At 44.3% G+C, this 12,086-nt stretch overlaps 1 protein-coding gene across 1 annotated transcript; it reads left to right on the forward strand.

Annotated features, from left to right (window-relative positions):
- Window positions 1-2,088: 2,088 nt before the first annotated feature.
- LOC146204937 (kynurenine aminotransferase-like) lies at window positions 2,089-11,667 on the forward strand. Its single transcript, XM_084605545.1, has 7 exons — window positions 2,089-2,181; window positions 2,481-2,603; window positions 6,502-6,622; window positions 9,169-9,245; window positions 9,376-9,465; window positions 10,013-10,199; window positions 11,639-11,667. The coding sequence occupies exons 1-7, from the start codon at window positions 2,089-2,091 to the stop codon at window positions 11,665-11,667; spliced, it is 720 nt and encodes a 239-aa protein (XP_084461671.1).
- Window positions 11,668-12,086: the final 419 nt, after the last annotated feature.

The raw sequence follows: 12,086 nt of genomic DNA on the forward strand, positions 1-12,086 counted from the left end.
GCGCCTAAATAATGTTGCTGTTAGCCGCTTGGTTAGCGATAAAAGACCGAGCATGCTCATCACTGTTATAGATACGCATGTGACAGATAACGTCCTTGCCAAGGCACTCTTGATGTAGCCCAGTTATCTGACACACCATGCAAAGCTTCGACAGAGCGTGCAATCTGATCCCGCGCCACACGAAGCTTCGACAGAGCGTGCAATCTGATCCACGTAAACACATGCAGGTGGTGTGAAAACGCCCTACGAAAGCGCCTTAAAAGTATTTGCTCTTCTCACTAGGCTATGTGCTACGGCGCGGCGATCGCCACAGCAAACTTCATTGCAGGGTGCCTATATACATGGAGTGGCGCACAATTTGAACAATTTGGCAAGCCGTTACGAGGATCCCGTTGTGTTCTCCGCACCCAAAAAGCTGAGAGGGCTGTGCTCAAAGATTGAGCAAAAGAAGAAACCCGAGTGCAATAAGATGCATAGTAAGCCTTTTCTTTACGGCGCCGTCGGCGTGATATATGAAATCCCAACAGGCTAGACGGGTCGTAGACTAGACGGGTCGTTGTATCAATGACAGGGCAAGAGAGCATGAAAAATCGCTAGAGAAAGTCGAATTTGCTTCCTCACAGTAATAGATTGCGAGTGTGAGCCAGTACTTGGCAGTGTCAGGTTTTGAGGCAGAAGTCACGATCAGGTTGCACAAGAAATTCTTGAAGCTTTTTTGATTATTAAGAAGGGGGGCATGAGTATTAGTGATAACTCTGTAGCTCTTCAAAAAAAAAAAAATGAAGTTTACTATCTCAAAACAATTTTGTGAAAGTCTGTATCGCCACGCATTATTTTTATTCAGTGTCTGACGACCTGCCCTGGGTGGTGCTGTGTATTGTTAGTTATCTTTGTTTTTGTTATTTTTCCTTGTTTTTTGTTGTTGTTTTTGTTGTTCTTTGCGTTTACGTTTTAGGTTTTGACCGCTATGCTTCGGATGCTTGAGATTGTTTTTGCCACGGTTGACTGACTTTACTTTTGCAAAGATTTGTTTGGCTTACATTTTGGAGCCTTTGTTATAAGTGTTTAGTCATGTCATTTGCAGCTTACTATTACCGGGTTGAGAGCGATTAGGCGTTGTAAACATGCCTGGTCGAGGGATATAAATGCGTCCATTTTCTTGCAGTAAACAGTTGTTAGTGTACGCATGCGGTACCATATTCTTTCTTGTGTTGTCTTTGCGCAGTAGAGTGTTTTCAAATCATGAACCAAGTCACCACACATGTAGTCATTCTGAATCAGCGGTCGTTGCCCCCCTCCCTTCCCCGCTGCAACCAATGACATCGACCGATTCTCCTGACATCATGGAAATCCCTTTAAGGCCTGCTAGCGGGGCAACGCAGCCTGCAGCAGATGAAAGAAGACGTCCTTAGTATAGTTAGTGCATGTTTTCGTCAAAGGACTCAGCACCAAAAAGAACAAAGCATCCTGATAATCAGGCAACACAACTGGTTGAATGGCCTTCTTTAAGGTACAGTTGCCGCTTTTTTCTTGAGTGGTATCCGACTACAGTGAGCGTGTATGTCGCTATAGTGATGGCCGACTTTCTTTCTTTTTTTTTATTTGCACAAGATGGTCAAATAAATTGTTCACTTTAGAATTTTAGTGTGCCTCTCAGCATATGCCGGCTCCTCACATTGCCTGTATGTCATCAGAAATAGACACATATTTTCTTTCAACGGCGCTTGAACACAGATGAACTTGAACCGCGTTTAAAAGGCAAGATACTGCCTTTTACTTCGAACTTATCTTTTCGACATTTGTAATATCTCTCGGTCAGCTTTCTTTTTTCAGTTTTGTTTAACTTTACTAAGCCGTCACTATTTTCCTACGGCAATGCTTTGTTGTTGAACGTGTTTTTGTAAATATATTGTCAAGGGCTGAATTTCCTAAGTCGCTCGTTAAGTTTGTATGGGAGAGCACAGCTTAGCGAATTTGACACTTTTCTTCTGAAACCCGCTACGTTGCTCTTATAAGGTTTAAGGTAATGCGCGAAACGTCTGCTTTGATTGATGCGCGGCAAGAAGCTCGCTGTATACTTTGTGGACAATGCAGGTGATTATCATGGAGCCATTCTTCCCAGTTTATGAATCCATGGTTCTTAGCGCAAGAGGAGTCCCAGTCTTCATCCCACTTCGCCCGGTAAAGTATTCTGTACATTGTAAGCTAGGCCAATACACATGCGGAAGACATAGGGTTGGTATGGATCTCAATAGCATGGATAACAACCTCTTGGGCAGCACTTTTCTGAAAAAGATTAGAATCGACTTGTTTTTCTCTGCACTCAGTTCTTTTCGAGAACTATTTCTGCGCTTTTTTTCTTGTTTACTATCATAGATGGTTAGGAATACTTAGAATGCCACTCGATGAGACAGCTTGTTCATATCTTTCAACCCCGTTTCTCCTCCTCCTGACCAGACTTCAACCTCTTTTCCTTTCAGAATGAAAAGGATGGCCTCCTATCTGGTGCAGACTGGTTTTTTGATCCAGATGAGCTGGCTTCCAAGTTCAACTCGAAGACAAAGTTGATTATTCTCAACAATCCTCACAATCCATTAGGAAAGGTAAGACCGCCAATTTTGGTCGGATTTGATCGCGCTTATTATCATTAGATGCTCTCTCACTGACAGATATTGCGACTATGTCTGCTACTCAAAATATACTAACATAGTACGCTTCACGGTCATTTTCTTCAGCGTCCCTCTTACATATTACCTCTTGTGGACCATCTTCATAGATCTGGATCTTCAACATGTTGCACAAACGCTTTTTACAGTTCATTCCTCCTGCCACTCGTCTTGGGATGTGTGCAAGGGCCTGAATAGAGGAGAATTGCGGGAGTGCAAGAACAATATAGAGATGTTTCTTCATTAGGCCCCTCATATTGTAATATTCGTGTACAATACATCTGCAAAATGCTCTCGCTCATATACTGTTCACATTTGGCAGCTAAAAAAAAAGTTAGAGGGTCACCTAGATGTCTCAAGAACGGCGAAAGCCTACCCTTCCTCTTCTATCACTTGCCTTTCATCTCTTGCCTCTTTCCCTCGTTTCCAGTCAGTTGCTGTCATTCATTTTGTAGCTTCACATACTGATTGGTTCGTAGGCATGCCTAGTCATGCTGAGTCAAGCCTAGTCATTGTAGTCATTACCACTCATAGCTAAGCATATTTACTCCTTTCCAGTCAGTTGCGGCCTTTACAAGTTTAACGTATTCGTCGTTTCGTAGACATACTGAGTCATACCTAGTCATTGTGGTCATTACCCCCCATAGCTAAGCATATTTACTCATTTCCAGTCAGTTGCGGTCTTTACAAGTTTAACGTATTGGTCGTTTCGTAGACATACTGAGTCATGCCTAGTCATTGTGGTCATTACCACCCATAGCTAAGCATATTTACTCATTTCCAGTCAGTTGCGGCAATTACAAGTCGTCGTTCGACATACTGGACGTTCCGTAGGCATGCTGAGTCATGCTTAGGCATGCCTAGTCATTGTAGTCATTACCACTCATAGTTAAGTATATTTACCAATTTCCATGCTATTAAACAAAGTTTTGGGCAAGTTGGTTACTTTCCTTCCACATAACCGTAGTACGAAAAAAAGACGGGCACAAAGGAAGGAAAAACGCGTCGTGTGTGTTTTTCCATACCTTGTGCTCGTCTTTTTCATTTTTTTTCTCGCGCTGCAGTTATGTGGAATCATTTCCACTCACTTGCGTTCATTATAAGTAGTCGTTGGACATATTGGTAGTTACGTAGTAATGCTGAGTCATGCCTAGTCATTGCCACTCATAGCTATGCATATTTAATCATTTTCAGTCCATCGCAGCCATTTCATCGTTCCGCAGTCATGCTGAATCATGTTGAGTAATGCCTATAAGAATTGTAGTCAGTCATTACCACTCATAGCTATGCATATTTACTAATTTCCAGTCAGTTGCAACCATTACAAGTCATTGTTTAATATACTGGTCGTCCTGTAGGCATGCAGGGTCATTCCTAGTCATTGTAGTCATTACCACTCATAGTTAAGCATATTTACTCATTTCTAGTCAGTTGGGGCCCTTACAAGTCGTCGTTTGACATAGCGGACGTTCCCTAGGCATGATGAGTCATGCTGAGTCATGTCTAGTCATTGTAGTCATTACCACTCATAGTTAAGCATATTTACTCATTTCCACGCAATTAAAACAATCTTTTGGGCAAGTTGGTTACTTGGCTTCAACACAATTGCAGAGCAAAAAAAGACGGGCACAAAGGAAGGATTGCACACTCCGATTTAAAACCTAGTCTCATTAATTTCTGGGGCCATCGACTTGGCCAAAATTTTTGTTAAGAATATCCCGGAAAAAAATCGTTTTCATCTGTCGTTGCGGCCAGCATGAACGGGAAGCTTTTATCTTGACTTATTACACCATCTCAGTCCATAAAAGGCGGCCTATTTTGCGCAGAATATTAGCTGTACCTTACTCTTCTAATGTCGCATAATTTCAATGCCTATTTATGAGCATCTGAGCAGCACGTAAATTCTTAGTAAGCGTACAAATAATGAATGTATCGTAGGGAAGAGTTATAAGTACATTGTCTACAATCGCCTTTGTAGTTTTCGTTAGGCTGTCTCATACCTCGAGCACTTTAAGGTGATCCGCGGGCGTTGTCAAAGAATGTGTCAAAATGTATTTTTTAGCTGCTAGTAGCCTTCTCGAACGTGTTATACTTCAGTTGTATAACTCGTGTGCTTTACTTTGTGTTAAAGTGTGTCGCGTGCGGCTGTCAGTATTTTGCTATGGATGTTCACTTTAGCTATATCTTGATGTATCAAGACAAAAGCCTTTTTAGGCTCATGGTGAATATCCCGCTGTCTGCGAGATATATCCACTAGACTCCGCGAGACGTGTTCGCGAGATGTTAAGAGAAATTCCGCGAAGTGTGACAGCGAGACGTCGCAAAAAGGTTCTGACGCCCACATAATTTATCCGGTAAGGACGTCGCAATAGGTTCTGAAGACGAAGCCAAACAAAGTAATGAAACTGTAACGAGTAAACAAACACGCAAGATAGAAGGAGAACAGAAGAGAGGAACAGAAGAGCAAAAAGAGGACGAGGAAAGGCTTTCGTCATTAGGCTCTTAAGCGAAGATAAGTGCAATCTTATAATTTTTTTTATGTCTGGTCGTACTGTGTTTGTATCGTCACATTGCCTCTGTTTTCATCAAATGTTTAAGGTTGTCGTGCAGCAAAATTTTGGCACTGTACGCGTGAATGGCATGAGGCCCTAACAGGAGTCATATAGGCGCATTTTGCCTCGTTACTACGATACATATAATCCCAGCATAAAACTTTTCTTCTTTATGTAAGTACTCCCGCATTGCTGCAATAAATAATTATCTAATTCTATTCTTGTCAACATTGGGGGGGGGGGGGGGGGGGCTATACATCCTCTTTTTTATTGTTGTTGTTGTTTCATCCCCCACCACTCCCTACTTTTTTGCATAAATGGCTTCTGTTTATGCTGGAGCTCACCTGTTCGATGCTGCATTTTCCTAATTTAATGCATTTAAAAAAGAACTAGTCCTTCAGCTGAAATATGGCAGAAAGAACGCTGTTATAGCTTGCGTTGTTTGGTTAAGCGTTTGTGTGTGTGTGTGTGTGTGTGTGTGTGTGTGTGTGTGTGTGTGTGTGTGTGTGTGTGTGTGTGTGTGTGTGTGTGTGTGTGTGTGTGTGTGTGTGTGTGTGTGTGTGTGTGTGTGTGTGTGTGTGTGTGTGTGTGTGTGTGTGTGTGTGTGTGTGTGTGTGTGTGTGTGTGTGTGTGTGTGTGTGTGTGTGTGTGTGTGTGTGTGCGTGCGCGTGTGTGCGTGTGTGTGTGTGCGCGTGTGTGTGTGTGTGTGTGTGTGTGTGTGTGTGTGTGTGTGTGTGTGTGTGTGTGTGTGTGTGTGTGTGTGTGTGTGTGTGTGTGTGTGTGTGTGTGTGTGTGTGTGTGTGTGTGTGTGTGTGTGTGTGTGTGTGTGTGTGTGTGTGTGTGTGTGTGTGTGTGTGTGTGTGTGTGTGTGTGTGTGTGTGTGCGTGCGTGCGTGCGTGCGTGGATGCGGGAACTTAAAATGCTTGCGACTATCCAGATGAACGAGTCTCCAAGCTTTTTCATACACTACAGATGTCGTCCGGCATCGGTTGTGTCAGTGATATTGTGGTACACAGCTGCATTCGCTCATGACGAAAACGAACGATGACTTACTGTCAGCTCGTGCCTGTTCTATTAGTACGTAGAACAAACAATTTGAATAGGTAAATATTAATTATACATAATGTCTTGTCATTTAGGTATAATATACGGCTTATAATACATAGCACGCTCATACCAGTGCATTTACATTTATATTTTTACCGAGGCCTGAAAGTTCCTCCCAAGGAGATTTATGGCAGCAATTCTTTGTGTTTATGCTTTTCATGTCTTCAACTTCGCAGGTTTTCTCCAGAGAGGAGCTCGAGACGGTTGCGCAGCTGTGCAGGGCGCACGACGTTATATGCGCAATGGATGAAGTTTACGAATGGATCACCTACGAAGGTGCCAAGCACGTAAGAATGAGTACGTGCGGCCCTTTCTGTACCGCACTGCTACCCTCCGCTGTTAGCTTGCAAGAACTCCACAGAATTTGACGATGAAAAATGGCTAGAGGTTAATAGTTTTGTAGGCGAGGGAAACATGTGCTAAATTTTATTATTGTCGTAGGTAGGTGTAAGCATACTTGATCGCACCATCAACACAAAGAGACAAAACACGAAAAACAGCAAAAAGCAACTGCTGGGAACGAAATATTAGAAAGTGCATCGTTTGCTGTGACCTACTTTCTGTGAAAAGCTTGGGGTAGTTAGTCGTAGATTATTTTTAACACAACGTAGCAAACACTGACGTTAAGACATAAACACGGAGCTGTGGCGCTTCTCGAAGCAGCAAATGTACCGACAACGCCTTGCCATAGCTGAATGGTGCACCCGATTCATCTGGCAGCAGACCTTTCCCTACCCATGGTCTCTTCTAACGAACTAAACAAGTATATAGCTGCGAGCGCCATCTATTGTACAGGGGGGGTCTCCCTTCCACGTGAAGCATGTCGTGTGCTCGAACTGAGGTCAAAGTTCACGATTCCTTCGAAGAGGACGCCTCCAGGTCTGGTCAGCGCCAGTGTTTGCGTTCTCAGTTTATGTCCATATTTGCTGGCTTGTTTAAAGGGACACTAAAGACAGCCAAAGATGCTATGAAAATCTAATAAACTATATTTGATGACACTGTCGCCGCATATCCGGCAGAAAAAAATCGAATAATTGCCGAGATATTGCGATAAGAAGTGTGAGGTTTTCTCTTGTTCCCGCCGGTCGAATTCAAACTGTGGCCTCCAACTACGTAGTTGGAGTTGAGTGACGCACACTATGACGTAAGCGGAGACTCCGTGATGGCTAGCGAGCCGGCGCGGCCCGCGGCGTCGCATCCCTCAAGGGCCAACTTGGCAACAGCGTACTCGCAATGACGGCCTCAGCCGAAATAAATAAAACTATGAAGAGAGTAATTTACCGAGCGATGGGCCCATAAAGGAAGAAAAAAAAAACAGCTTTCGCGCTTCTTCTAGCCCTTGGTCATTGCAACGCTTCCTGACATGTTTACATACAAATAAGATTTAGTTACCAGCAAAATAGTGTCCTCGCTGCTGCGCTTGTCAGTTTTGGAGCTTCGTCGCACTTTTTTCCTTCAAGGTTTGTGCTACAGCTCCGTGTTCAGCGAAAATTACGTCCACGGTAGCAGAACATGACCGAAGTGCCGGCGCCACTACATTTGCCAGCGCTGTGAAATTCCACATGTTAAAATGGATCCAGGGCACAATATAGTGCGCATAGGCATCCAGAACATTAGTTGCAAGACGTGAGAGCAGGCAGCATGCGCCGATGATGAAGAAGTTGTAATTTTTAGACCGGCAGCAGAAACACTTTATTGTAAATAGGCCATGACATAAAAACTAGCCTAGCCTAGCGGCTAGTTTTAGCCTAGCGGCTAGCGCCGAACGTTACGGAGCAAGCAGTAGCGAGTTCGAGTCACCGCTTCTGGCAGTTTTTTTTTTTTTTTTTTTTTTTTTACAAATCGATTTTTTTTAACCTTTTGTGATGTATTTCTGGTGCTTCGTTATTTTTAGTTTTTACTTTTTACCCGAGGCCCTTTTTTTCGCCCGGCGACGAGCGCAATATATCGACGCTCTCCTTGGTATGAGCGGCAAGTATGCCCCTTTTGTTTACGACGCCTGCAAATAGCACGTTGAAGGTCTTGTTGACGCAGTATATGTTGGTCAGATGTGCCATGATTTAGTGAACAATTGAATGATAATGCGTTTTTCCTTCGGTACTTAGCATATGTATGCTTTTCGTGGCGTACGTAGCTGCAGTCAAGCGGTCAGGTCGCAGTCGAAGCGGCAACGGCGGCGATATGTTGGCGCAGAAGTGTGAAGGAAGGAGTGTGTCGGCGGTAGCGGATTTCGCTCGCCCGTGCCTCCGATTGCTCAAATGGGAACCATCAAGGCGCATCTGCTGCTCCAAGCTCGTAATTCAGGCGCTGCAGGTTCAAACAAACTATCCGAGTGCGCACGAAATGCCTGAGCCGAAACGACCAAAACTGAAGTGGGCGCCTGTGGCGCCTCCAAGTATATTTTTGTATTTGCCTTACAACGTTTACGTTGTCTTTTCGCCGTCGTTTACGTATGATAAAAGCGTGTTATCATGTTTGAGAAAAAACGTACTACCGCATTCAAACATGCAACGTAATTCGCATTTGTCAGCCTCCGGGATCCCTAGCGCGTCACGTGATTTGTAGTTGCGAGCCTCGGCCGTTTGGCTGTGGTGGCGATACCTGTATTTCTGTTATTCTTCTTTACTACCTTATAACAGCTCTGTTTTCAGTAAGAGTGGTCTTTTTGTAATCAGGAACTGGCATTCTATCAATGCAAACCCACTTCCTTTCTCTCTTTAGTGTCCCTTTAAGCGAGTGTTAAAAATGAAGCGCTTCTTATCCTAGGTGCTCTTTCAGCTAGAAAATACTCTAATTATTTTTGTGCCAGAAAAAGTTTTACAAAATGCTATTTTTGCTTTCAGACACCCTTTCGGACATGTGGGAAAGGACAATCACCATTGGAAGCGCTGGAAAAGCGTTCAGCATCACTGGCTGGAAGGTCAGAGTACTTACTAAGGTCATCTAGTTTCGTAGAAGCACGGGTCGAAATCTATGAGCACGTGGCAATTCTTCCAAATGTATTTCAAGTTATATGACATGGTGTCCAATATTAGTATGACATTTCACAGGTGGGCTGGGCCTACGGCCCTCAGCACCTTCTGAAAGGGCTGCAGCATGTTCACCGAAACTGCGTCTACACATCCTGCACTATCATGCAGGTAAGACAAAATAATCGTTCGGTTTCCAGCTCCATCGAAACGCGAAAGTTTCATAAAATTTCTGTTCGGAAACCAACAAGATCTGAACACTGAGAAAGAATAAACTTATAGTATCCGGGGCCACCTTCAGTTGTGAAATGGTGTGGAGCGCGCGTTTCAGCGACTGCAGGTGAAAATATGCAGGGGATGATGTAATACTGCCATATGTGCTAAAGCTGCAATGCCTATATCACGCACGCACATCACAAAGCTTTCTATTGGGATAGCTGGTATGACATATACACAACTTTGAAGCTGCATGTGAAGAAAAGGCGCGAAAGAAGTGGACAGAAAACATTTTTCTTGTCCTAATCTGTTGTCTGTTGTTTTCACCTACGCTTTCGAAATTCGTTGCTTGACTACTGTGTGATGCTGGTACCCTATTTCACGATATGGTTTACAGGCAAAAAACGCGACGTCGACAGGGGCTATGATAGCATGCCGTAATAATCAGCGCACCGGCTTGTCTCACTTTGTTGTCTGTTAGATTGCTGGTTGTTTTTGGTAGGAGGCGGTAGCAGTTGGCCTTGAAAAAGAGATGGAACGCACAACAGACCCATCGGGATATTGGAACGGCCTGTCGAGCTTGCTGCAGAAGAAAAGAGACTTCATCTGCGGTTTGCTCAGGTCTCTCGGTGTGACTGTTACTGTGCCACAAGGAAGCTACTTCATCGTCTGCGACTTTTCCGCACTAGGTGAGGTTTGCAATTACGGCTTGACACCTTAACATAACTGCATCTGCCTTCCTTAATGCATCTTCTTAACTGCCGCTCCTCTGTAACAGCGAATAAGGGAGCAGAAGAATAGAGAAACGACGGACTGCATTTCCTTGACGCTAAAATTAAAAGTTCAGTGCGGATATTGCTCTATCATTGTTTTTGTTCTGCTTGTTGAGCTTGCGGTCCTTGCGGATATATCGGTCGTTGCGGGACTTCAGCTGACCATATAACGGTCTCGAATTTCCAAGCTTACTCTACTTTTGCGCGTTCATGTAATCTAATTTGTGTACGTGGGACCATGTCGAGCACCATTTTACGTGTCGGCATGCGGTTCCGGCTACGAAGGCGCGACCGTAAAAAGATTCGTTGGTTCCCCACCCTGGTGAAACGGAGCTGCCGAGGAAAACGAAGCGACTATATAGCGGGGCGAGAAACGGGTTGCAATGCACTCTGGTCAATTAATTCCCCGCCGTTCCTCATATTTGTCTTGAAGTATGCGCACAGTTCTAATAAACATTTTGTGTTTTCAAGCCCAAACAGCTGACGCTGTTCCCCTTACGCGATGATTGACTAATCGAATACTTAAGATTGACGAATATGATTTCGGCGATTGCGGGGGAAATTCAGAAGTTTTAGTGAATAAAAATAGCGACAAAGTGGAGTTCCTTTCACAGTGGCGCAGTGCAGTTCCTGCCACAGTGACACATGCGTTCCTGCATTGACCTACCGATCAGTGCAGAAACGCAGCCGGCAGCTGTCGTTAGAGTCACTTGAGAAGCATAGTTTAGGCCGTTTTAGTACTGCAAACGTCTTCCAAACGTACTCCTGGATAAAACAATTTAAGTCAAGTGTTAGTCACATTGATTGAAGAAGACACGATCAGTGGGGAGTGCCAGCTGCACGCGGTGTCAGGTGAGTTCGCATTCATCGGCGTTGCTGCCAAATTTATCGTGCTGTGGAAAAACAAGTCAAGTTATTACCGGCAAAGCGGACGAAAGAAATATGACACTAGAAGAACTAAGCTTGCATGTTTGGTCATGTAAACAGCAATATCGGTTTTGTACACAGCTATTAAACAACCATCGCGCCGGGGTGCGGTCGTCGCCATCGGCGCATTCCTGGGAAAATGTCGCGCGCACTCGATGAGTGCTGAATTGTGTGCTCTTATCCTGAAAAACTCGCGTCAGGAATTCGCAAGATATTTGCAAAAGCAGCAGAAAAAATGTTCAGGGGATTACTGCGCTTAGACCGATTAAGACTTGCGAAAGCACTGTTTTGCATGGTTTTGCTTGGCAGTTTAGCAATGAGAAACTGGCGCAGCGACGCCAGTGCACGTAGAAGTCCCTAAGTGGTGGCAATTATTCCCTAGCCCACCACTATGGCACCCACTCCCATCTTCTTCCCTTCCCATACAGCGCGGCTGGATGTCCAGCGAGAAGTGTGAAAGATACTGCACCTTTCTTTTCCTATTCACCAATTTTCAATTTACGCAGAGTTTAGAAGGCGCCCGTGTACCGTGCGATGTGAGGGCAAGTTAAAGAAACCTAAGTGATAGAAATTTTTGGAGCCCCCCACTACAGCGTCCCTCGTAGCTTTAGTCACTCTCGGACGCTAAACCACATAAACTAAACTAAAGATCTTTAGTTGATTTGTTTTTTGGGGAAAGCAAAGCACGCAATCCGCTTCACTCCTCGGGGGACACCTACACAAAGCGGATATGCAAACTTTAGAAGATTTTGTTAGACGCTGAACCTTCTAAATACTGCTTTCGTACTAAAAGGCTTGAAGAAGATATCAAAATCAGCGCGACGAGGACCATAGCTGTCACGCGCTGTGGCTGTGGGCGTGTCCAAGAGCAAACGT

The sequence above is a fragment of the Amblyomma maculatum genome, chromosome 1, assembly GCF_055883805.1.
Source record: "Amblyomma maculatum isolate TAMU_Amacu chromosome 1, ASM5588380v1, whole genome shotgun sequence".
Taxonomy (NCBI): domain Eukaryota; kingdom Metazoa; phylum Arthropoda; class Arachnida; order Ixodida; family Ixodidae; genus Amblyomma; species Amblyomma maculatum.